This window comes from Calliphora vicina, chromosome 1, assembly GCF_958450345.1.
Source record: "Calliphora vicina chromosome 1, idCalVici1.1, whole genome shotgun sequence".
NCBI lineage: Eukaryota > Metazoa > Arthropoda > Insecta > Diptera > Calliphoridae > Calliphora > Calliphora vicina.
The window spans coordinates 137496321-137523289 of NC_088780.1; the positions used below are offsets into that span (position 1 = coordinate 137496321).

The 26969-nt window shown below is 29.9% G+C and overlaps 1 protein-coding gene across 1 annotated transcript in view; it reads right to left on the bottom strand.

Moving 5' to 3' along the window:
* LOC135953130 (uncharacterized) overlaps positions 1 to 26969 on the bottom strand; it is a 504136-nt gene that overhangs the window by 133514 nt on the left and 343653 nt on the right. Inside the window, exon 2 of the mRNA XM_065502823.1 lies at positions 24269 to 24356. Within this exon, the coding sequence (XP_065358895.1) occupies positions 24269 to 24356 (88 nt within the window). The remainder of the gene's footprint in view (positions 1 to 24268; positions 24357 to 26969) is intronic.

Genomic DNA, 26969 nt, shown 5'->3' on the forward strand with positions numbered 1-26969 from the left:
CAGGAAAAACTAAATATTATAAAGCATGCAGTTGAGCCCACCATAATATACATGTTTTCATGTATAAGGCAATATGCATGTAAATTAAACCTGCCCTTAAAAATATATTTGCTTTGGATGGGTCCTATTTTGTTCTCTAGTAGCTAAGACTAACTAATGTAAAATTTGAGTTCAATTATATAACGAATACCCGTACCGAAAATGTATTGAATGTTGTGAAATCGGGTAAACAATGGTACTTATTTTGACTTTGAAAAATTTTGGTTTTTAAATAATATTCGCACATTTTTAAAGTTTGCAATAAATCTTATCTTCTATACAAAATTTTTTTTCCAAAAGTTATAAACATGAATGCCGAATGGAAATTCAAATATAACTAACGTAGTTTACACATATTTTACCCGCATTTCTCTGTAGACAAACAATATGTAAACAATGTAATAAATTAGATTTTTGTGAATATGTGGCGTGGAAAAATATAAGGTATTAATTTGGCTGTGATTTTAATGTATTTAAAAAAAATTTCAATTAACTTCAGGCATCAGTTTGGATACTAAAGAACAAAATAAGACCCATTCAAATCTAATGTTTCAAGGGCAGATCTAATGGACATACATATTTATCTGCATTAAAGAGTTTACGTTCTTGACAAAAACTAAACTCATCACTTAGCAACTTGTATCCTTTCGTTTGTCGTCCATTCAGTCACTCGTTCATTCATTCGTTCAATTGCAGCATTTTGTTGAGAAGTTTGGCATTTTGAATTTTGGTAAAGCTTATAGTAATACACGGTATTATTATTTTTTTACTCGGTTTATTTTTGTTTTGCAAAATGTTTACATGGATGTTTACGTTTAATATGTTTCAACATGAAGACAATTGAAAGGCGGCCGTCTGCTAAAAGTTAAAAACAAATATCAATAGCAGTTAGTTTGCAAAGTGTGCTAGTATCGTGGAAAGTATTTTAAAGAAGATTTTCTAGGAAATACGTTTTGTATGTATGTGCGAATAGGTTAGAATTGCAAACTCTGACCTAAATATTTTTTGTTAAGAGACAAAACTGTACAATTGTATAGTTCACTCAATTTGGTTAGTTTTGCATATATATTCTGTTACTATATTGAAATTTATAAGCTTTTTATTTAGGTTAATTTGTTTTTCTGAAGTGGTTCTTATATTGGAGCTATGAGGATTGTTGATATCGAATTTAAAAATCATTGAGGTCTGTCACAGAAATTTTACGACAGTGAAAATAATCATATATTCCAATTCGTAACGTTTTGTTTTAGCTTTTTCAGCTTTCGTAAAATCTTTCTGCTACAAAAACTTTACATGCCTTAAGGCGCAAATTACCTTGTTTTTAAAAATTCAAAACACAAAATATTTATTATACCCTTCACCAAGTAGAACTAGAGGCGCAACTGAGAGTAAAGATACTTACATTCTCCCAACTTTTTATGGCTGACACAAAAACAAAATATATTGATTTACATCAGAGATGCCCCATGAGAGAAAAAGAGCTCCACTGAAAGAAATGTTTTGTGAACTAAATAAAAGATGTCAATAAAAAGGTAATGTCGAGTTAAGGAGAAGAAAATTTTATATGCTGGTTTATTGTTGGGCAAGACACAAATACAGTTGCGTTGCATTTTTTTATGTGATTTTCAACTGATTTTGCTCAGAAAGGTATCCAATTGTCCACATCTGCTGTTTTTATATTCTTTGTGGTCATAGACAATTATTGTATGACATTTTGTCCAATAAAAACAGTGGTAAAATTGTGCGAGCAAAAAAAAAAATGCAACTCTACGGAGATTTACTTAATTTTTAAAATTTTTAAAATAATAATTAAAAAAAATTGCTAAAAAACTATAACAATATTGCATTACCATCATTTACTATTAAGACAAACAAATTTAAGGACATTAATATTCAAAACGATAAACATTTTATCAAAAAAACGCCATGCTTCTATTCCGTTATAAAAATTTAGATATAATTAAGAATTGTGTTATGATTAGAGTGCCGAAATAATTTTGATGGCTAGTTTTGAAATGGATTTTATTGAAATAAAACTAAAAGGTTAGACATTGAAGTAATCAAGGCTATGTTACCTGGTCCATTGAATATGACATCATATATTTGATGCTACCCATACGAACTCATGTGGACATTTATGACTATTGCAACCTCCAAAACATAATTTAATGATGCAAATATAATAAAAAGAAACCAATCCAATAAACCATATGTTATTTACAAAAATAAATTAAGCGCCTATGCTTTTGGAAGCAGGTCCTTTATGCTTAAAATGGTGCAGTCGTGTGATATGGAAGGTCAATTAACGTAATTTTAATTTATTCGAGGCTGATAGTTTAGATCTGTTACTCAGGCCGTCTGGTCACAGATATTACCTTAAATATTAAGTTAAAATAGTAAAAAATTGCAATAGCCTAGTAATCACGTAAGCTAAATCTAGGATTCTATGAAATAGAAACCGCTGTTGGATATTTGAATATGATTTCATTAATTGTAATTTCTAAAGACCTTTTGATGTCATATGATTGTGAAAATATTATTTTAGCATTAAATTTCAGCACTCTTCTAATATTAACTAATCATATACATTAGATCTTGAGCTCTTAAGCACTCAGTTTTAGGCACACGACCACAATTATTTGATTTCCTTTTCATAGTAAATATCCGCAAGACTTTAAATTGGTAAAGAAATAAATAAAAATTCTTAAAATTTTCTTGGTTTTCGTAAAATTCACCATATTGAACGGAAAATACATCACTCTTTAATTCTGTTATCATTTGTAGATTTCGTATCCTTGATTTTATTAGTATTAACAGTAAATTACTGTATTGTAACAGTATTATAGTTTTTAGCAATTTATTATAATTACACGGTGCTATGATGGAAAAAAACTTGCAAAACGACCTAGCGTGGGTTATAGAGTCGAGTACATTAGAAATTGTGTCAAAAAACTTCAGAAATACCCTCAAATTCAGAAGTTATTCTGAAAAAAACATTTCATTGCTTATTTTGATATGGAAGCTTATAAAAATGTATACCAAAGTATTCAGGAAATTTAGTTCGTTTTAGTTATTCAAATCGGATGAAAATTATAAAAGTTATTAATCTTTTCATTAAAATTTTTTTTAGTATTTTTTCTCCCAGCAAATATGAATAAACAAAAAACTATATAAAAAAAAGTTTTTATACAATTTTTAATTTAAGAGGTAAATTTTGTGGAACTTTTGCAATTATAAACCGATTTTAATAAGTAATGTGTGATTTTTCTTTAAAAAAAATTTGCAAAGAAAACAAGTAATGAAGTATGGTCAAGCCCGACCATATAATACCCTACACTAAGTAAAAGAGCAAAAACATTTTTCTTTTAAAATTTCAATAATTTATATTTTTGAGTGAATTTTGGAAGTGGGCCTTATATGGGGGCTATGACCAATTATGGACCGATCACCATGAAATTAGATCGTGTGATTTATGTCTATATTAAAGTTAACTATGTTGAGTTTTGTGTGTATACCATCATTTTTAAGCGATTTATGCACGTTAAAGTGATTTTCGGAAACGCGTCTATATGTAACATGAATTTTGTGTATATAAAACTTATTTGGAGCGGAATTTGTGGAGATACATATATAAATTAAACATTTATGACCGATACAAAATTCATATCACCAAATTTTGTTACGATCGGTCCATAATTAGTCATAGCTCCCATATAGACGCGTTTCCGAAAATCACTTTAACGTGCATAAATCGCTTAAAAATGTTGGTATACACACAAAACTCAACATAGTTAACTTTAATATAGACATAAATCACACGATCTAATTTCATGGTGATCGGTCCATAATTGGTCATAGCCCCCATATAAGGCCCACTTCCAAAATTCACTCAAAAATATAAATTATTGAAATTTTAAAAGAAAAATGTTTTTGCTCTTTAACTTAGCTTGACCGACCATACTTTCTTACTTGTTTTACTTTGAAGCTTTGAATCTGATTTCAAATACCTTATTTAAGCTAAAATTATTTCGATTTTACAAAATAAAAAAAACTATAAAGAACAGTCAAGAAAAAATCGTATACATTTTAACAAAACTGTAAAAAGCAACTGACATTATAGAAAAATATAAAAAAAAAGAAAAAAAAAACCGAATGAGGGTCGTTTGTAGAGGAATTACCGCCTTTAAAAATTAAATCAACAAAAATAAAGGACATTTTCAGCGACAGAATTTTCCTATAAAGGACTTCAAAAAAAGTAGAAACATAAAAAGTAGGAAAACGATTTTTTTATCGTTTTCAGTTCTTTTTTTATTTTTTAGTTTCTGCTGTTGGCGTTACCGTCAAACAGAACGCATGAAATCTACGTCTGTGGCGTTTTGAATTCGTATTTTTATTTTCTTTTTTTTCCCCATTTCAAAGTTAAGTGTTTGACTGCAGGCTAAATATATAAAGGCTGGCATAAAGGCAGTTGTCCAGCCCAACAGGCTTAAGCATTTGTAGACAATTTAAACTAAATTGGTACTTTGGTTGTACCAAAAAGAAAAAAAAAAATAAGGACATTTTTTGTTGTTAATGTTTTTTCGCTGCTCTGCAGGAGGAAATTTGTTGGAAATTAAAAGAATAAAATTGTGGTGGTAAAGAAAAAAACGTTTGATATTCCAATTTTGCTTTGCATTTAAAATTGAATTAAAGTGTATTTTAAATATGCTCCACGGAGTCATTATGGCTTAAATTACTGTTGACTAATAACCTATATACACATTCATATGTACCTATATACGAGTGTATGTCTCTATATTTTATATTGAAGCGAAAAGCTGTCAAAATGTTTATTTATATGACTGGTGAGGTTACGTTATTGTGTTTGAGTAGTTGCATTTACTTACTAACATTATAAGTATTGATAAATTTTTAAACTTTTGACTTTGGGCTAATTAAAATTTAACTAAATTTAAATTGAATTATTTACACATTTAGGCAGACGTCAAAATTTATAATTTTTCCTAAAACTAATTGGTTAGCTTTTTTAAATTGTTGTCTTTATTATATTAATGTACTCGTAATATTGGTGGTAAAACTAATAAACAAAATGATGGATTTGAGAAATTTTATATACACGCAGATAAAAAATTTATTTATTTATCTACAGGTTATTAAAATTATATAAATGCAAGATTAATATATTAAAATTAATAGCACTGGCTGCCTACGCCATCAGTTTAAAAAATTTAGTTGTAGAAGTTATAACCATTTCAATATGTATACTAGGGCTGGCCGTTTCGTAAAGACAAAAATTTGTCGAAAAATCTATCTTTTTTACGCGTTAATTTTTAAGGTTTTTCTAAATTGAAATCAGTGATTTTACTAAAAAAAAACCCTTAAAAATTAATGCGTAAAAAATCGATTTTTCGAAAGAACTCGTCCAAATCCTCCAGATTTTTTTTTTTTTTTTTGAAAAACTGCTATCGCCAAAAAATCCGCCGATTTTTTTTATTACCTTAACATTTATGTTAACAGCAGAACTGCTTTACGCACATCAACAGCAATATACCTGGGTATGTTCATACGTTTTGTATGGTGAATGGCTGCCGTGAGCATAAAAATGCTAATATCTAAGTAACTCGTTTGTTGGAATTTCTGTATTAGTTTTTTTTATTTTCTTAGAAATAGACAAAACGTCCAAAAATTTTATGATAACCAGTTTTACCCTTACATTCAGTCATTTTTTTTTTTGAAAAAGTGGTTGTGTAGGTATGACAAAAACTGATTTTTATTGAGTTTTTGCAAAATTACAAATTCTTCAAATTAAAATAATTTTTTTATTTATTAAAAGTTTTTAAAGAAATTTTATAGTTATATAGACTTTTCTATTAGATATAGAAAAATAGAAACAAATTTTTAAATTTATAATCAGGAATCCCGTAATTCCCAGAAAAGTTTTAAAAATCCCAAAAATGAGATTTTTTAGTTTTTTTGCTATAATATATCCACACCAGGAGCGGGGTTATCGGAACCCTTTACAAAATAATTAAGAACATATTTGGTCATCTAAAGTTGAATTTTACAGAAAAAATAGGCGTTATTTGAATGGACCTGGTCCCCTCCGTATCAAGAATTTTTAAATTTTTTTTCATTTAAAATATTTAGTGTAAAGTTAGCTTTTCAAAAAGTATAAATTCCTAATACATAATCTTTGACATTTTTTAGATAACTTAAAAATAAAAAAGTACTTTTTTCCCAAAAATTAGAGAAAAATTGCTTTTTTAATTTTTTTTTTAAATTCTAATACATATAACTTTGAAGTCCGTCACGATTTTTAAATAACTCCTTTGAAAAATGGAGAAAATCGGGATATATTTGGACCCGCTGTTATCAAAAATGTGGAGTAGGGTGGGTAAAAAAGTTAAACAATTTTATACTTTGCAATTTTATCATTATATGTGCATGCCTTTTTCCTATGGATACCCAGGTATGTATGCTGTTGACGTAAGAGAGCAACTTTGTAAATTGCAGAAAACAGTTTTGGCTAGGATACCAATTCAAGTCGATCCGATTATCCAATTGAGAGCTACAGCATTTTAAAAATGCAAGACATACATAGGTATGTATCTATGTATGACATAAAGGTTAACAAGTCTGTACAGAGCTTCTGCATATAAAAGTGTGTAGAACTTTATTTCGTGTTAGAGACAAATGCTTTCATGACTTCCTGGAGCATTATTCTCCGGACACAATGAGCAAAAATCAAACCGATTGTGGTTCCGGGTTCGGCTTAATCGAGATTTTCAAATGTGCAGACCTATGAATAATTTGTATGTTAAACCTGTGACGGAACACGAAATATATGCTTTCACATTTGCTTTACTTTGTTTGCCGGCATATTTGGGTCAAACAATCAGCCTGGTCCTGAGTTGTAGGGCAATAATTGAAACAGATTCTCAGATAGCAGACCAGTTGGCTGCTATCCGATATAAACAGATTCTCAAGTACACTCGAATTGATAAATCGGCCGCCATCGACGATGTTTGGCACATGCTCATGAGATATTGAGCACTTTATTTGGTTACCACAACAATAATGTAGCCATGGACTCACCGAAACCAGCTCACAAGCCATTTAAAATATTGGATTGTCATTCACGACAAGTTGTAGTTGTACTTGGAATAAAGGGAAAGGAGTCCAATTGTACGAAGCATGAAACACGACAAACAATCAATGGCGTTATTCGGAGTAGATGTCGATACCAACCCATGCCGTATGCTCTTCAAGTAGACTATCGTGCTCGTTTAGCACCAAAAAATCCCTAAACATCCGAGAATTAAATATAAAAGTTGAGAAAAATTGCAAAAGTTTAAATTTGGGCGCCTCGAAAATTATTTTTTTGATATCTATTCCTCGAAATTTACAGATTTTCTAAGACAATTTTTACAATTGAATATATGAAATTTTTGTCTTGCATTAAGTCTTATTTGTGGGCCATCATAAATAATAGGTTTTAGATTCTCTGTACTCAAACCTAAAAAGTTTCTTAACTCTTTGCGGTTTGGTGGTTAGTTTACTAACCACATTTTCTTTAAAACATTGTTTATTGGCATCTAGTGCCATTTTGCTGAACAATTATATTTTTTGAAGTCATCGTTTATGATTTTTTGCAAAACTTTACCGTCTGGGTGCTCTGGTTAGATAAATATATTAATTTGAAAATATTGTAAAAATCATTTTTTTTAAGAGACTTTCACGCATTTGGTCAGAAAATTTAGTCAAAAATATTCGATTTCAAAAAAAAAATTATACGAAACAGAAATATCGATCATAATTATTTTGAATGCCAACCGCCACGGTGGTTAGTAAACTAACTACATCACTCCACAAAAAACCTTGGAATGGGGTGGTTTTTTCATGTTTTGATTAATTTTTTCTTACTTTTTATAATAAACTAACCAAAAATGTTTTGATTTTAAACTTATACACAAAAAAGCGTGGCTGAAAGAGTTAAAAGAAAGGCAAATTATTAACATGTAAATGGAAATTTAGTTGATCTAACTAGAGATTAATCATTTTTAAATCGACGCACATCATCCATTGGTGATCTGCGATCTTGAGTTTTTTTTTAAAACAGGATCTACATTTTAATACTCCTCCATGAATTTCACAGCATCATCAATAGGCACAGCTCTCTATCACATTTTAAACTTCACTTTGAACTGTCTATAAATACTTGAAAGTCCCATTTTCGTTAAAAGGCCAAAAATTGCACAAAGACTACATCATTTTCTGAGCTAGAAATTGGAATTTCTTGTTCGCTACCGCGATAATATGAGATTTTCGCATATTATGTTAAAAGATTTGAGTCTAGATGCTAGCTGATCAAAATCGCTGTCATTTTAATCCGAAGAAACTTTTATCATCTCGTAGTCCCACAAATCTGATAGATGTTGATTCATATGAGATGGGACATCGTTTAAGTACAGTAGAAGCCTTATAGCAGACGGTAAGTCAGTATATGTCATTTTCCTTTTATTCGTACCATGTAATTTAACAACAAATATAGCAGTCATCAATGTGGTTTTTAGGGTATGTATGAATCAAAACCTCAAGTGAACACGTTTACCGTTTTCCCACTATTTTTTGTACTTTTAAGGGGATAAAACGGCCGAAAAGCAAGTTGTAGTATCCAAGTTTTGTATCCAGGAATTAAAAAAGAAATATGTTTGCTGAAAAAATACATACAGATTTCTTAAGGTTTCTTCTTCCTACTGGAGGTTTTTGGCTAATTTCAAAAATAGATTCTAATTATACTTGACAACACCTACCAGAAAAATATTATCGCCTTCCTAGTATGTTTTTCTGTCGCACAGAGTAATCTTAAGTGTAACTTGGTTTTTTGTAGGCATAACTATTCTACATATTTAGTACAATCCTTCAAATCTGATTAAAAACCGAAAATTGGGATCGTCCCACTGTACGTCGTCAATATGACGACGTACAGTGGGGGATCTGAAAAAAAGTGGAAATAAATCTGTAACTTCAAGACGGAAATTTTATTAAAATCAATAGCCCGATTTCCCACGCCTATAGAGGAGGTCTTGATATATTAAAGTTTTGCATTTGGGCTTAGCAATTATGTTTTAATTTTAAATGAAACAAGAAAATATCCTTTTAATTTAATTTTATTAATAAAATTCTTATTTAATTTTATTTTTAATATCCTTTACAATTTTATGTTTTTATTTTAAGGTCCTTACAGGATCCTTTTTATATATTTATTAATTATGTTGCGAACACTTCAACACTTAAGAATGAATTGAACTTCTTGATAATATTTGACATGGTATTAAAGAACTCAAAGCAAAATAATATACATAACTATGTATATTATTTACTTATTTACAAAACTGGAAGTTCAGAAATATATTACGCTTGGCAACTAATTAGATGCGTAAACTGAAATTATTTATTACAATCGTACATACTAATGTATGTACGATCTTACAAACAGTGGTATGTTATTTACTTATTAACAAAATTGGGAGTTCAGAAACTAATTACGCTTGGTAACTAGTTAGATTTACAAGCAGAGATATAAAATGCGTAAACAACAACAACAAGACATGTTCAATCGTGATCCACTTGTCTTATGTACACATTGTGTGTAAATAAGTAAGAAGACACGATTGGGCATGTCGCATCATGATTTCTGCTTTGACTTAGCAACAATAATAAAACAATAATAGAATAATTGTTTCTTATTGTACATACACATTATGCGTATGTAAGTAAGAAACATTATTGGGTGAGTTTGATCATGTTGTTGCTAGAGAACACTTTTATATATTAGGGGTATTCATAATTTATCATCCACTTATACATACATACATATAACTAGTGTTTATAAACCGGATAACCGGTTAACCGAAAAACCGGTTTTTCTCCGAAATTTCGGTTTTTTGCGAACCGGTTAATTTAAAATGCTGATTTTCGGTTAACCTGTTTATCCGGTTTTTATCACTCGGTTAACCGGTTTTTAAAATTTGGGACTAAAATTAATAAATCTCACGTTTTTGTGCATTTTTAGTATTCATTGAATACACATTATTGGTCTGATTTGAAACCTAAACTGCTGATTTACAATACAAACCTCTTTAGATTAATATTTTTAAGAATTACAATGATTCTAAATAGCAGAGAATGATGAAATTACTTAAAAACTTTTTCAGAATAAATTGCACATAATGAAAGTATTAAAAATTAAATTCCGCATAATTCTATAAGTTTAGGCTAAATCTTATTAATGATTTATTAAAAACTTAGTGATGATCTTACCAAACGTTAAATTGAATTTGATGTGCATACCTTCTTTCAATAAATTTGACTTCATTAGTGTGCTTTGTTCTTAAAATTTTAATTTATAAATCATTTTGTTAGCATTTCAGAAGAGATAAAAAACATTCTAAAATCCATTATTTGAAATATTTATGAAATCTGATAATGGAGTTTTTTTATAATGACAAAAAATCACAGCTAAGAGGAAGTGCGTTTACATCCTATATAGGTCCTTTTTGGGACTTGTACATTTTCTGTTTCATATCAGAAAGTCGAGGTGATAATAAATTTTAAAATTATCAAATATTTAAATAACAAATTGATTTACATTTTTTGATTGAAAAGTAATGAATAAACCAATAATTAAAACAAGTATTATATATTTAGTAACATATTTATACTGAATTCCATTTGACTCAGATAATATTTTGAAATTTTTACAATATAAAATGGACTTAGCACCTTTGTATATTTATAGTTATTTAATAATATTAACGATTTCTGACTACTAAAAATTACAAAATTTAAAGCAGTATGTACTTTATTGGACATTTTATGTTTTCGACACATATATGACGGTTAACCGGTTTAACCGGTTTTTTCGATGTCGGTTAACCGAAAAACCGGTTTTCTAAAAAAGGCCATTTTTCGGTTAACCGACAAACCGGTTTTTTAAAAAGTCGGTTTTTTATAAACACTACATATAACTCTTAGCCACATTGCCCCAAAGTGAGGTACCTCGGATATATCAAAAATTAAAAATGATGCCAAATTTGAGAAAAGATAAGATATACAAATTATATATCAACGTGTAGGAAATTATGTTCCTTTTTCAAAAATGTACAAAATTTTTAAGAATTAAAAAAATTATAAAAGACTTTTTTCAAAAATATAGGAATACAAAATTATAGCTGATTTTTTTGGAAAATTAAAATTTTTAAAATTCAATAAAAGTTTTGTTTATAAATCGTTTTTAATGAAATCTTACACTTATATAGAAACTTTCGATCCAAATCCAAAAGTAAAAAAGATATTGCTTCACTTTGGGGTATTGTGGCTCGGCCCTCCCTTGGTGATATAAGCCCAAATTCAAAACTAAAACTTATCAACACCTCCTTTATTAAAATCGGGCTATTCGTTTAGAAGTTACAGATTTATTTCCACTTTTTTTTAAATCCCCCACTGTGCGACATTCCCCGTTATTCTAGGTCCAAATTAAAATCTTAAACTCGAAAACGTAGCTTTATTGAAATCCGACCAAATACATTGTGTTACGTTTGCTATTAATGTGCTTTAAAAATAAATACATAAATCTTTAAATACATAAAAGTTTAAAAATATACAATTAGACTTTCTATTTTGGTGTTTAAATTTAAACACAAAACAATTTAAGTATTAATATTTTCCTAGTAAAGAGTGAGTCAGAAAAAACTTATAATTGCTTTAAGTTAAATAAAACTTATTACTCGGTATTTATAAATTTATTCACTTTTTCCAGAAATCCTCCCATTTAAGATTTTATAGTTGCTTCCGTTACCTTTTTGGACAAGGTAGTTCATTTATTTTTAAAATCGGACATGTCCTGCGATACCTTTTCTTTGTTCTTTAATTTTTATTTTTTACAAGAATGTTGGGTGGATTTGTCTTCCGTTGTACAAAATTTACATTATTGTTTGAATACCACTCAAGGGCCTGTTTTCCATAGTGGGGCCAGAAATATGAAGGCATTCTGTGCTCCGTAATATATATTTTTGAGCTTATTTTGCCTGTTGTCCCAAATGATTGGCATCTTTTGGCACAGCTGCAAATGGCTTGCCACACAAGAAACTTCATGGGGAATTTTGTTTGTTTTTTTGTTCGGTATTGTTCTTGAACATTATCTTGTCCATCAGCCAAATAAAAATCTTTACCCGGAAGTTGTGAGAAATCTGCCAGCAAATAAGTTTAAGCATTGAGTTCTCTTCGACGTTAGCTCGTCCATTCAGCAGTTCATACCGTGGCGGCGTATTTCCTGTATGTTGGAAGGTCACACAAATTCCTAAAATTGGAGAGGCTAATAGCCCAATAGCAATTTGTTCTGTAGTTTCCATAGTTATGGAAAGTATGGTAAACTACCATCTGGTTATATATTTGGAGTCCTACAATTTACTTAATGCTCTATGGGAGACTTGCTAGCCTTCCTATCGGAAAAATGGTGTCGTTCCATTCACCGTTTTGGCGAAAGTAAAGTGGAGGCTCTAGATATTTTCAAGGCGTGGCACGGTGCACTTTTATCAAAACTTATTGCTTTTGGTGTCGGTATTAACTTATCTCAATTTATGTAGTATATCAAGCTTCCTCAGAGATCGCACTATACGAGCTGCTATAGATGAGATCTCATCAAACGAGTTCATGATAAATTCAGAGTCTCCGTTCTTTCTACTACTCTATTTCTTATTTTTTTAAATGGTCATCTACGTCAAACAACGCCATCTATTCTTTTTCAGATGACAGCATAATTTTCCATTCACATTCATTCAGTTACAGACCAAGCCTGTTGGGCCAATAAGGCAAACCATGAATGATTCCCTTAATCGGGTCCTTCTGAAAATCTCTGAATGGGGTCGTACGAATAAGTTCGCTTTCAACATTCACAAGACTCAGTGTTGCATGTTGACACAAAAACGAACGACAGACCATACGCTACATCTGTATTTATGGGTGGTGTACGTATGTGGAACAAACTTCCCACTGAAGTGTAATTTTCAATGTAGGATAGTTCAAGTCGAATGTCTACAAACACTACTCCCTCTTTTCTCCCTCCCATAACCTGTTTTCCGAGTTCCAACACAATGCTTTGCATGAGTAGAGGTCATCCCCTGAGTGCTGGTGAAAGATGAAAAAAAAACTGTTAGACCTTTTTTCTTCCTGATCCAGGTTTTATTTCAACGCTCATGTCTTCCTTAAGCTATGTATAGACTGTGGTCAGATCTAACAAAATTGTCACACAAATTTTCATAAAATGTCTAACAGCCATATTTGTGTTGCAACGTTGTCAGTATATTTTAAGACAATAATATTGTCAGACATCTGACAATCATTTTAACACATTACGTTACCATTGTCAGTTTATTGTAACATAATTATCAGACACTTTTTATTGTCAGATGTGCGAAGTTTATATTTTCGTGGTCACACGAGTGTAAAGTTCTCAAAGATATATTATGACTAGAAATCACACTTGCCATGCAGGAAAGTTTGAATGATTGAAAATGAAAATTGGCAAATCTCCCCATTTCTTTTAATTCCAATTTGGAAAAATTCAGAAGAAAAGTTAGCCCAAGGCACTAATGAACAATTTAGAATTGTTTATTTTAAGTGATTTGATAGTTCTGGAAATGTCTAACAACGAATCTGGCAATTTTTGTCATGCAACAATATTTTAATTGGAATTTGGAAAAATTTAAATAAAAAGTCAGCCAATGCACTGATGAACAAGTTGCAATTGTTTGTTTTAAATGATTTGACAGTTCTTGCAAAGTCTAACAACGAATCTGCGAATTTTTGCCATACAACAATTTGACAACTGTGTGATCTGACATATTTTGTTTCAGATAAATTTATTGTCTGACAAATGTCTGGCAATGAAATTGTAAGATTTTCTTACAATCGTCTGAACTGACAATTTAACTTTTGCTAGCAATTTGTCATTGCCAGTAAGATCTGACAACCGTCTAAACATAGCTTTATACTATTTAATGGCTTTCAAATATTTCGCTATTTTTTTTTGAATGACCACATTCAGATTTTTTTGGAAAAGTTTTAATATTTTTTTCACATAACTTTTTTCGCTATCCACCGAAATATGAGTTGAGAATTAATGATTTAGAACATATTTTTAGAAGCAAACATGATTAAAAAAAATAATAATTTGTTGTACCAAGAATAAGTTTTTGCTGGAATATTGTGTATAAGTTTTTTCTGAGTCACTCTTTACGTTAGTAACATTATCATAAATTATATTATTTATAACGTAAACAATACTTAAATGTATTGCATATTTTGATGATTAAATTTAATTTAATTCACAGAAACTCATATATAAACAGAAAACTAATTTAAGTGGGCTTTTACAAAATTCCAAGAATTGATATTATTATATATCGTTTTACTGTTAAATGAGATTTTAAAAATATAAAATTCTGACAATGCATTGAAATCAATTGAGGCCACAGGTGTGTGTTTCAAAATAAAATCATGCATTATGAATGTCAATAAATGTTGGGTATTCAGCATGATTTAATAAAACATTAAGGAGGTTAAATGTGGAAAAAAATAAAGAAATATTTTGGAAAAATAACATTAATAACCAAATTATGTTATGATTTGAAATTAAGTTAAATTTTAGTGATGGAAAAAACAGTGTGTCCATAGTCCAGTCCAAAGAAATATTCCAATGCAAAATACATAGCTTTTACATATGTGTGGAAAACTACACAAGAGGATAATCAACGTGCCTTTTCAAATATCTCGACATCAAAAATACTTCTGAATTGTTTATTCTAAATCAGATCATATCAATTAAATCTAATTTATTTAAAAATTTAAAAAAAAAATATTAATTTTGTGTGATTTCCAATACAAAGGTTAGATGAGGGTAAATCTTTTAACTATTTAATAAACATAATTTTGTATTTATTTCATACACTAATTAGTCGTTTCCACAAAGCAATTCATACACATTAAATATCGCTTAATAAGTCATAACCAACAATTTCTTTCTAGGTTAAATGGCGTTAACTCCAAGAGTTGGTAATTTTGTGAACATTTTTCCCAGCTGTTTCAATTGTTAAATTATGTATAAATACCATGAACTAAATTTCTCTTCCAAAAAATGTTTATTGTCATTTTGCGGTTTTTAATAACATTTAAGAAAGAAGTCAAATTCTTTCATTTAAACAAACAAAAGATTCACTTTTAAAGAAAACTTTAACTGTCTGCCCACCAGTCAACCACCTTTAAGGCAGTTACTTAAAAATCCATTATGTTTTTCCTTTATGCCAAAAAAGTTGAAAAAGATTAAGCTGAATGTTTTGAAACAACTTTTTCCTAACAATCCTTAAATATTTACCAAACTGTATTGGGGGGAAAAAGGAATAATAACAAAAAGAAAAATCTAATCAAGTATAATCCGCTAAAGTAAATCGTTCAGACAAATTTATTTGGTGTCTATTTTTACAACATTTTATCATAAATTTTATGTTTGGTTTTTTCATCTTTCCCAATAAGCACTAAATATTGGAATTTAACTGGAATCCAAATATAGTTAGTTTTTAAAATTGAAAAATTAAATATTTTTCTAACAACATGTGGTTTGAATTTATGTTTCCGTTTTATTGGAATTCGATTGCTTGACACTGGACTCAAGGCTTGAATTACACTTTTTTTCATTTTGAATTCCAGCTGGAATGCTTATTGGGTTCATAATTTTTTTGTTTGAATATCAGTTTTTATTTTGTGCTTTCCTTTGCTAAGTACATATAAAAAACACATAAATAAGGTATTAAACAAGAAAGTGTCCAATTTAGTTTATTGTGTCCTTTTTTATGAGGGATATTAGCTAAGGATAACATGACATGAAAATTAAACACATTTGATTTACGAGCTATTTTAAAATGTATATTAACTAATGCCAGATTTAATTAAATCGCTTGAATTAGGTAGTAAATAGAGGTATCTATATATATTATGTCCGGATGTTTGTCGTATTCTCTTTCCTCAACTTTCTGAAGCAATCGGATGACATAGGAAGCTGAAATTTGGCACACTGCACTATGGTCCCAAATCGATTTTTTTTGGCAAAAATTCAAAAATTTTTTTTTTTAAATTGTTAAAAATTAATTTATTTTCCTATAAGACAATAATCCAAGCAATCAAGAAAATATATTAAAAAAAACAGTTGACAACACTGCTGGTCTGCTAGGCTTTCAAAGTTGAAACTTTAAACACGTATACTTAAATAAGTGTTAAAACAGTATTACAATTGCATAACGAGCAAACCTTAAAAAATAAAGTTATAAAGTATTTCAAAAATGGCAAATGTAGCCCAAGTTAAGTAGTTTTATGGCATATTTTTGAATTTTATTTTTGTTGAGTCCTTGTCGTAATTCTTGATATTGTGATTGTGTAGTTTTATAGTCTCGCCATAACCTATAAGTTCCGTGGACCAAAAGTTGTGTTTGGGCTCGAACTTGCATGGCAGTTTAAATGTAGAAGTGTTCGCCAAAGTGTGTATTTTGAGTGTATATTCATATCTCGCCAGCATTTTTCAGCAAACACCCACAATTGTCATTTTATTTTAGCACAATTTTTGATTACCCGTACCGTAATGCTTTCGGATTGGACAACTAACGGGCGCAAATATGATGTACTAATAGAGTGGGTTCTTTAAAAAAAGAGTTCAGTTTGGATACCTTCCCATTTAGTGGGCGTAGAGTATGGGCGTGGTCCAATAGACTATTTTTTGTTTAAATTTATTTATATGCCATGGACATTAAATGTGCTGAAATTAAAAGCTCTAACATGATTATTTTAATTTATGCCATACAAACTGGATTTGAAACCATAGTGCACTGGAAGAACTTTCTCTGCGGAAGATCGTAACGGAGCCTGATTTTTGAATTTCGCTCTGTGAGTTGAGCTGTATGGCACTTACCGTTTTTTATATTTCTCCATATAACTCACTATTTTTTGTTAGGGAATTTAAATTTTTCAAAACTTTCTGAAGCTATATGATGATAGAGAAAGCTGAAATTTTGCATACTTAAAGTTCTTTCTCTGTGGAAGATCGTAACGAAGCCAGATTTGTATAAGGGTGGCATCCGGGGCTATTGATTTTGGCCATAAACCTCTCTACATAATTATTTATTTTTTGAAGGGAATTTACCGATGAAGTCAATAGTCATAACGGAGCCACATTTTATGTCATATAGATATACAAGATGTTTTTAATATAACACAAGAGAAAGCAGAGGGGTGTAAGCTTTAATCGTCTTTGAATATTGAACAGACAAGAGTATTTCAAAAAGTAATGGATGCAAAGACCTACCTATATACAACTTTCCTAAGAGTGATCAGGGGAAAGGGTATCGTAGTATTGCCTGTAGCATCGATAGGAATAGCTGAATACTGAAAAATCAAAATCAAAATCCCTTTGGAGGCAAGATCTTTCCGCGTGGAGGTGATTTTCGACAATGTTTGTCTGTGATGCCACATTCTCACAGGGCTGCTATTGTACAAACTTCATTGAAGTACTCAGGTCTCTGGTCAAAGTTTTAAAGTTTTACCACTAAAAACCAAGATCCGAGCAGTGGACATGTCATACAGAGATTTACTTTTAAAACTGAGCATCGCTGTTTGGAGAAGATATTATTGAAATTCCTAATGAAATGATGGTACAAGACTCTATTGTAAAGAGCATTTTTAGTGAAATATTGAATTTTTCTACAGTAGAAAATCTGCCATTCTTTGTCCTAAAAATGTTGTCGTTTGTCAAATCTTAAAGAAAAGGCTAAGAGAATTAAAAAATGCTTCAATCAATAGTTATATATCCAAGCTAAGTCCAGCTAGTTATTATTACTACAATCTCTGGAAAGCAACTAAATATCTAAAACATGCTCCAAAGCGCAATGTTCCAATAAAGGACATAAATGGTGATTGGTGTCGATCTGATAGGAATAAATCTGCTGCCTTTAAAAGCTACCTTGAAGACATATTTACTCCTTTTTCGTTTTGTACACAAGAATAAGATTCAACAATAAACTCATTTTTAGATATTCCATGCCAAATTAGTCTACCCATTAAACTTTTTAGGGTTACTAAAATTATAGCTGCAATAAAAAGGCTTAATCCAAAGAAATCAGCAGGATATGATAATATTGATGCAAAAGTTTTAAAAAAATCTGCCGAAAAAATCTTTAATTTTTCTAACGGTTTTGTTCAACGCTATAACCTCATAAGCCAGAACATTGTATTGAATCATAACGGCCTATCAGTTTGCTACCTACTTTATCCAAATTATTTGAAAAACTTTTTCAAAAAAGACTACTACCGGTTCTAGAGTCTCTTTAAATCATACCTGATCATCAATTTGGGTTCTGACACAAACATGGAACTTCCGAGCAGTGCCATAGAATAGTTAAAAAAAAATTAGAGATTCTCTTGAAAACAAGGGATACTGTTCTTCAGTTTTTCTTGACGTCAAACAAGCCTTTGATAGAGTATGGCACAATGGCCTCCTATTTAAGTTAAACAATTTTTCCGAGCTCCATATTACCTTTTGCTCAAATCTTACCTACATGAACGCAGCTTTTTTGTCAGTAACAATGGGGAAAACTCAGAAATCGGCAAAATAAAAGCAGGTGTGCCTCAGGGAAGCGTATTAGGCCCAATACTGTATTTACAGCTGATATGGCAACAAAAGAAAACGTTTTAATTGCTACGTATGCTTATGACACTGCAATATTAGCTACCAGCAAATCCACCGCTTTAGCAGCAGATATAGTGTAAACACAGCTTAATGTAACAAGCAATTGGCTAACAAATTGGAATATAAAAGTGAATGCGGAAAAATTCAGACCTCCCATTGCTTTGCGCACAACACATAATCTTCCATAATCTTCAATATATAAAAAGAAGTGTACATTTTGATGTCACCACTAACTGCGAAAACGGGTCGGCCAGTAATTGTGGCCAAACTTTTGCAAATAAAAAAAAAATTTTAAAAAAATCCAAAAAAAAAAATTGTCAAAAAATTATTTTTATTTTTTCATTGGAGAAATAAATGCTTTTTTTCATTCCCAAAGATCAAATAATACTAATTTTAATTTCGTTTTAATTCACAGTGGTGTACTCTGAAGCGAATGATTTGGTGTAACATGTCCGGTACATACCAAATTTTCATATCGTTCGATAAAACAAGTAGGCCGCTGTTAACATTGTAATATAAAAGTGCTTTTATATTATCAACCGATGATAAACAAAATTTCCGAAAGTACAACTAATATAGTAAACAACGTCGACAAATCAGATTTCGTTCCCGCCGAACTTCTGCCAAATGCAAATGACCCCTAGAGCGTCTGTGCTCTCAAATTGTGCCTCAGCTATGTTCTTTCAGTTAATGCTCTACAAACTGTCTAACTGTTTTCTTTTTAGGCCTGCAAAAGTCAACTGCCCAATTGCAGCAAAATAAAAATATTGTGTGAATGTATAAATGATAACACTTTATTATCAAACTAGATGGCCTATTTGTCATGCGACGTAAACTGAGCAACGAGATCGTACGATTTGACTCTTGAGAGTACTATAGCTGAAATTATGTCTGATCTATACGCCAGAGTCATTAGAGCAATGATAATTTATGCAGTGCTATTCATTAAAAATCTCAAGAGGTTTGTTTTATCATGATAATTGAGTTACTGAATATTTGGTCATCGTTTAAAATTCCCGGTAATGAAGAAGATAACTTTTCTTTAATCTTTTATTGAATGATAGAAGGTGTTATTGCCGCGAGGTACAGTTACAAATTTATAATGAATACACACAGAGAAAAAAATATAATTGGGCATAATTACTGTAACCATTTAAATAGTGTTACAAGATTTTTAACAATATTATAGTCACAGTAACTATTGACATGATTGCAGTAACCATAATGTGGTTAATTTATGATTCACATGATTGTATCAACCATATATATGGTTACAGTAAACAAATATATGTTTGTGGCAACAATATTTATGATGAATAATTTTATCATAACATGTTGTTCTCAGATTATGATAAGCCTTAAGCCGAGAGAGAGCAACAAAATATGATAAGTCCTTCATCATATGAATGGTTGTCACAAACATATACATACTTGTTTACTGTAACCATATATATGGTTGATAGAATTATCTGAATCGTAAATTAACCATATTATGGTTACCACAATCATGTAAGTAGTTACTGTGACTATATACATTTTTAACAATATAGAAATGGTTACAGTAACCATGCCCAACTATATTGTTTCTCTGCGTGTACGTATAGCATTTTCGCGCTGCACTAGGTATTGGAAAAATCTAGCGAAACAATATATGAGTCGGTATTATTTCGCTAGATTCTAAATGCAGCTTTCTCTGGAACTGACTACAATATCACGCTTGAGATTAATTCATGAAGATTCCATGGATTCAATGGAAATACATTTGAATGTTCCACATGATTATTTTTACAAGAATTTTCACAATTTCATTCAAATCTAAATAAAAGAGTATCCCTTTTAAAAAGAAAACCAACTAAAGGGCTGTTAAATTCTTCATCATATGCGCCTTAGGAATGCTACAACTGTTAGACAACTTCAATGTACATTAGAGTGATCCAAAAAAATGGTTCTATGTATTGTAGAAACACGGTGTGTAAAATATTAGGATGATATGGTAACGCTAACTGGTGCCGCAACGAAGCAGAAGTTTTGTGGTACATTCACAAGGGGAAAAAATTAAATTTTTTCAGTTTTTGTAAAAATTTTGGCATTAAATAATTACTTTTGCAATTGAATTTAAAAGAATCGAAATGTACACGTAATTGTCGTTTTAATGCGATATAAAAGACAAAAATTGGTTGATAAATGTTAAAGTTATTAAAAAATCGCCAGGCCATTAACGTGTCTCAGGCCACTAGAACAAGAAATGTAGAAACTAAATTAACATATTTTGAGAAATATTAAAACAAAAGTACATTTTTACTTAAAATATATCCATATTTACTTGTGTATCAGTTTTTGTCTTCGTAGGATACCGTTAACCTATTCGCTGGTATGACCAAAAAAAATTAATTTTTTTAAAGGCAGTTTCAAAACTCCAATTTCAAATTTTGTAAAATTTTGTTTAACAAATTTCAAAATTTTTTGATCATCACATTGGGATTTATTGAGAACATAATAGGTAATAAAAATATGAAAAAAGTATGAAAATACCTCCTATAGTTTTTCCGTACCTGCGATTTAAATTTTGAGATTTTCGAGAAAAACTAATATTTTGGCCATATTTTGGCGAATGAGCCGAATTTCCTTACTGTTATGATTTTTAAGTAAAAGCTATTCAGGATAATATAGTCCAGGTAATTTAAAATATAGTCTGAAAGTTTTACTAAAATCGGAAAACGTTAACCCTTAAATCGTGAAGGTCAAAGGTAAAACTTTTCAATATTTGGAATTTCTCATGGAAAGATAGCAAAATGTTATATATTGTTGGGCCGATTTTTATGAAACTTAAGAAAAATATAACACATAGTCTAGTAAATTAACCCTTAAGGTTCAGCATCATTTGAAAATGATGTACCTGAACAACGTCTTTAAATTGTTATGTGAAAAATTTATTTTCATGCACTTCATTCAACATATGGTTTGCACCATAGATAATTTTAGTGAGCAGCTAATTTCGCGCTCCGGACTTTTTTTCTTTGGGGTTGTGTGTAGTCAAAAGTCTTCGTCGACAAGCCAGCTACTATTCAAGACTTGATAGACAACATTACTGGCGTAATGCTGGAAAACATTATCGAAAATTGGAACATCCGGATGGACTACCAAAAGCGTAGTTGATGGCAACTAAAAAACCTCTAAATGAATTACCTTTTACAAGCGAAGATAGATTAACATAAAAATCCTAATATTATTCCAATAGAGGCAAATGTGAGAGTATTCGGAGTAAAAGTTTTAATTACCCCTACTACGTTCTCTTATAAGAAAAAACTGTCATCACAATTTGATTGTGTATTTTTATGCTACAAATACCTAAATAAACAAACAACTTAAATTAGCTTAAGTTGTTCATGAGTTGAGTTTCCTTTACTGTAAAGTCTTCCCTAAAAGTGAAACAGAGTATGTTGCTGTTTAATATTTATAAGTATATTTAGTGTAAATTTATGCAAAATAAACTTAAGTACAAAGTTGAACTGTTTATTTCATAACTGACAAAACACCTGGTCTCCAGTGGTTTAATTTGTGCATTAAAATGACATTATAATGAAATTTTCAACTTACGTGGGGTCAGTTTTAATGGAAAGGATCATTAAACTTAAATATGTTAGTAGAATTTATTTAAAATTAATGTTTATTACAAAACGGATTGTGGTTTAAAATGGCAAATGTGATTTTTTATTATTCTTTACAAAGAAATATTCAAGATTATGATGTAAATAAGAGGACATGGCTGTCTGTAGTTGATGACAAAATTAATGGTTAATTCCCAGAAAATTATTAGTTACAAAGGATATTTTAAATAAACACTTTTTTGAAATTTTTCTTTTAAAAAAGCCTAAAATCAAATATATATCTTAATACTTTCATAGACCTGGTCAAGTAAGAATTTATTTTTGATTATTCCTGATTACTGCCTGTTTGGCCACGTGAAGTAACTAGTTTATGCTGATAAACCAGCAACAATTGATACCATGGAGGACAACATCGTTCGTGTTATTCGTGACATAAGACCCAAAACTGAACGTCCAGAATACGCTTCGTCAAGAACTGCCGCGGTAATCTTTCGACTAAAACATTTTTTATTAAAATTTTTCTATTTTTTAGTTTTATTTACAATTTCAAGTTCTATCGGGCTTAAAAAGATTCCCTTTATTATTACGAGAATAAATGATTTAAAATAATTTTGTATATGTTTCAGCCAATTTAAGTTTTTGACATCGCTTAGAATATTGTTTTAATTCGTTTCCTTTTTGTAATAAATGATAATGTAACCAAAAAGTCAAATCAACAAGAACATCTAAATAATATTTTGAAAATCTTCTTAAAGCATCAAAATGATTGAGGCCCATTAATTAACAGCGAAAAAGAGAACGTTTGTTATTTGCTTACGGTCATGCTTATACAAAAGATAGCATTTCAAATGTACTCTGCTACTTACTCAAATGAATATCTACTGAATGATAGGGTTGTTGTTAGCCTTAAGCTTACAACTAACGACTTTCCTACAAACCACAAACATATTTGTACTATTTAATTTCCCATCTTGTTGACTGGCTGACGGACGGACGGATGGATGGACTGACGACAAGCTGCGTCTTTTAGGTTGATGATTTCACTTTGTGTGTCTGAGTGTGTGACTTTGATGGATTTCATTTTACCGAAATTTGTTTGCATTTTGGCTTGTTTGTATTGCCAACATACTACATGCTTTGCTTGTAGTCTTTGTGATATTTGGTTATCCATAAAAGATTAGGATGCGAACTAAAATTATCCTATAAATGTGGATGTTTTTAAAATATTTCTAGAGGATGTACACAAATTTAACAATTCATCAGCCTCAGCTTTAAACCATTTCTACATGGCTTTCAAATAGGTCTTATTTTTATGTACCTATGCATTCATTAAACGCGTTTATTTATAGCAAATTGTTATCAATAATTTATTCAATTAAACATTTTCTGATTTAATTTTCTACTTTTGCTTGCATACACTCTCCAAACAATTTTTGTAAACATACATACCCTAACAATATCACGTTAAAGCTCTCCCAGTATAATTAAATTATGAAATTTATTTACAAATCAAATTAGTTGTCGTCGAAATGGTGTGGGAGTTACTGGATGGGTGAATGGCGATTATAGGTCATTGTTTGATTTCTATTTATACAAATAGAAAATAAAAGGTCTATTGATTAATTTTTTTTATCTTGTTGACATTTATTTTTTTTTACTTTTTTTGATTAATGGTTTCGAATTATTGCTGTTGTCGTCGCTGTTGAACTAACAGTTAAAAGTATTAATCAAATTAAATAAACATTATTGTCTACACTCCAACACACAATTTGTTTATTTTATTTTATGTTATTTATATTTGTGTTACTTTTGGTATTTACTAAGTACTTACGATATTTCTCCAAAGGGTGCAAAGGCATCTTTTAATTGCTGGGTTTCAATTTCTGCACTTAAATCACCCACAAAAATATGAAACTGTTCTGTAAATAGAGACAAAAGAGAACAATTATAGACAATTTATTGTTATTTTATTTAGTAAGTAGTCTAAATTAGGCTTATAATATATTTATTGGAAATCAAAACACCATAGCAACCATTTTACGGAAAACAAGTAAGAGTGCTATATTCGGCTGTGCCGAATCTTATATACACTTCACCAAATTATACTTCAAAATTTTAAATATTTTAAGGTACACAAAATTTAATTTTTTTTCCAGTTGTTTTTTTAATTTTTTGGAAAAAATTTTTTTTCGATTTTTATTTTAAATTTTTTTAAATTAAAAATTTTTTTTTTAAATTTGAAATTTTAAAAAATTTATTTTTGTTTTTTAAATTTTTTTTTGGGAAAAAAAAAATTCGGGTTAAAATTTTTTTTCCGATTTTGACCCATTGTAGGTCCAACTTACTATGGTCGTTATATACGTCGTTGCAAATGTCTTTGAAATATCTATCATTAGATATCCATATTGTCTATATTAATGTCTTAGTAATCCAGATATAGGTAAAAAATAGGTCAAAAATCGAGGTTGTCTTGGTATTTTCCGCATATCTCAGCCATTTGTGGACCGATTTTGCTGATTTTAAATAGCAAAATTCTCGAAAGCATGTCTGACAGAATTATTGGAGATTTGGATCCAGAAGATATCTGGGGTCTTCAGAAAATTGATTTCAACAGACAGACAGACGGATATGGCTTAATCGACTCTGCTATCTATAAGGATCCAGAATGTATATACTTTATAGGGTCGGAAATGATAAATGTAGAAATTACAAACGGAATGACAAACTTATATATACCCTTCTCACGAAGTTGAAGGGTATCAAAATTGTATTGATACTAACTTGATATAAACTGTCAATTCGGTAAAACAAACCGATTTCTTGAACCATTAGAAGCAACCAAGTAGGGTACCTCAATTTGTTAGCATTTTGTCTAATTTCAAATTAATTTCTTATAGTTAGCGAGTTATAAGTATTTGAAAATTTCATTTGTGACCGATTTCTTTCAAAGTTTTATATTATTTTAACAATAAGTAAACAAGTAAAAGTGTTATATTATATTGTTACGTTTTAACCTTTTCAAAACGTTGGTTTATTTCCTTTAAATAAACCGGATACTTTTGATTGCAAATAAAAGCCGTTTAGTAGTTTAAAAATTGTAACAACTCTTTATTTATTTAAAATGTACAACAACCACAGAATTAAATACTCACTCAATGTTTTTTATACACGTTTATAAATTCTCAGATATAGACATACACGAATTCACTTGAAAAATACAGCACACCTTAAGGCACTCAGTTGATGTTTATTCGAATAGCGTCTCTGATAAACTCACTAACAACTGCAACCTCTGCCACTATTTATAACACTGCCATCTGAACTCTAGATTTCTCTTTAACTGTCTAGAGGTTTCTAATACATACGCCATCTGTGGTGTACTTTCTACAATATTCTTTAACTGAATATTCGAATTCGAATATACGGTCGCAGCAAACAGCGTTGCCAACTTACGATCAATGGTCAACTGAAAGCTTTTATTCAATGTTAATAATGCCCACAGATATGTTACAGTTTGCTATTATACTATAAATCAGCCGTTAAAATCGTTATATTTGAATTCAAGTACAATTTCGTAACAATATGTATATCGATATCGCGATGTACATATCGAGCCCTTAGAGCCAAATTATCGTAAGCGACAAATCACAAATTTTACAGGAGAAGGTTTTTTTGATTATTTTGAAATTTATACATAGAATTAAAAATGTTATGATGCGATATAATATAATTTCATTCAAGCTATTTGTCTATTTTTCAAAAATATTTATAACTTTTGACAATTAAAAATTCATGGAATACTTTATTGAAAAATACGACAAAAAAATTTTTTTTATTGAATTTTTGCATAGATACTAATTTTTCGAATTGACATTAAATTTTTATTTATGAATAGTTTTTAACGAAATTCCACAGTTATGTAGATTTTTCTATTGAAAATGGAAAAATAGAAAGGAATTTTGAAATGTATTATCCCAAAAAAGTGTTGAAAAATTCCAAAAATGAGAATTTTTAGTTTTTTGGCCATAATATCCATACCAGAATCGGGGTTATCGGAACCCTTTACAAAATAATTAGAAACATATTGGGCCACCCAAAATCGGTTACTATATTTTTATATCGAATATGCGATTTCATAATTTTTGCCCTAAAGTTTAATTTTACATAAAAAATATGTGTTTTTTGAATGGACCTGGTCCCCTCGGTAACAACAATTTTTAAATTATTTTCATTTAAAATATTTTATGAAAACTTTGTTTTCAGAAAGTATAAATTCCTTATACATCCTCCTAGAAATTTTTTGCGACAACTTAAAATGAAAAAAAGTTCTTTTTTCCCAAATTAGCGAAAAATCACCTTTTTTAATTTTTTTTAAATTCAAATGCATATAACTTTGGACTTCATTATTTTTAAAAAATTCTTTTTCTATTTGACACATACGTGTGTTGTTAGTCCAATAAAGAAAAACTGGAGAAATATTTGGGAAATATTTGGATACACTGTTATCAAAAAACTGGAGTAGGATGGGTAAA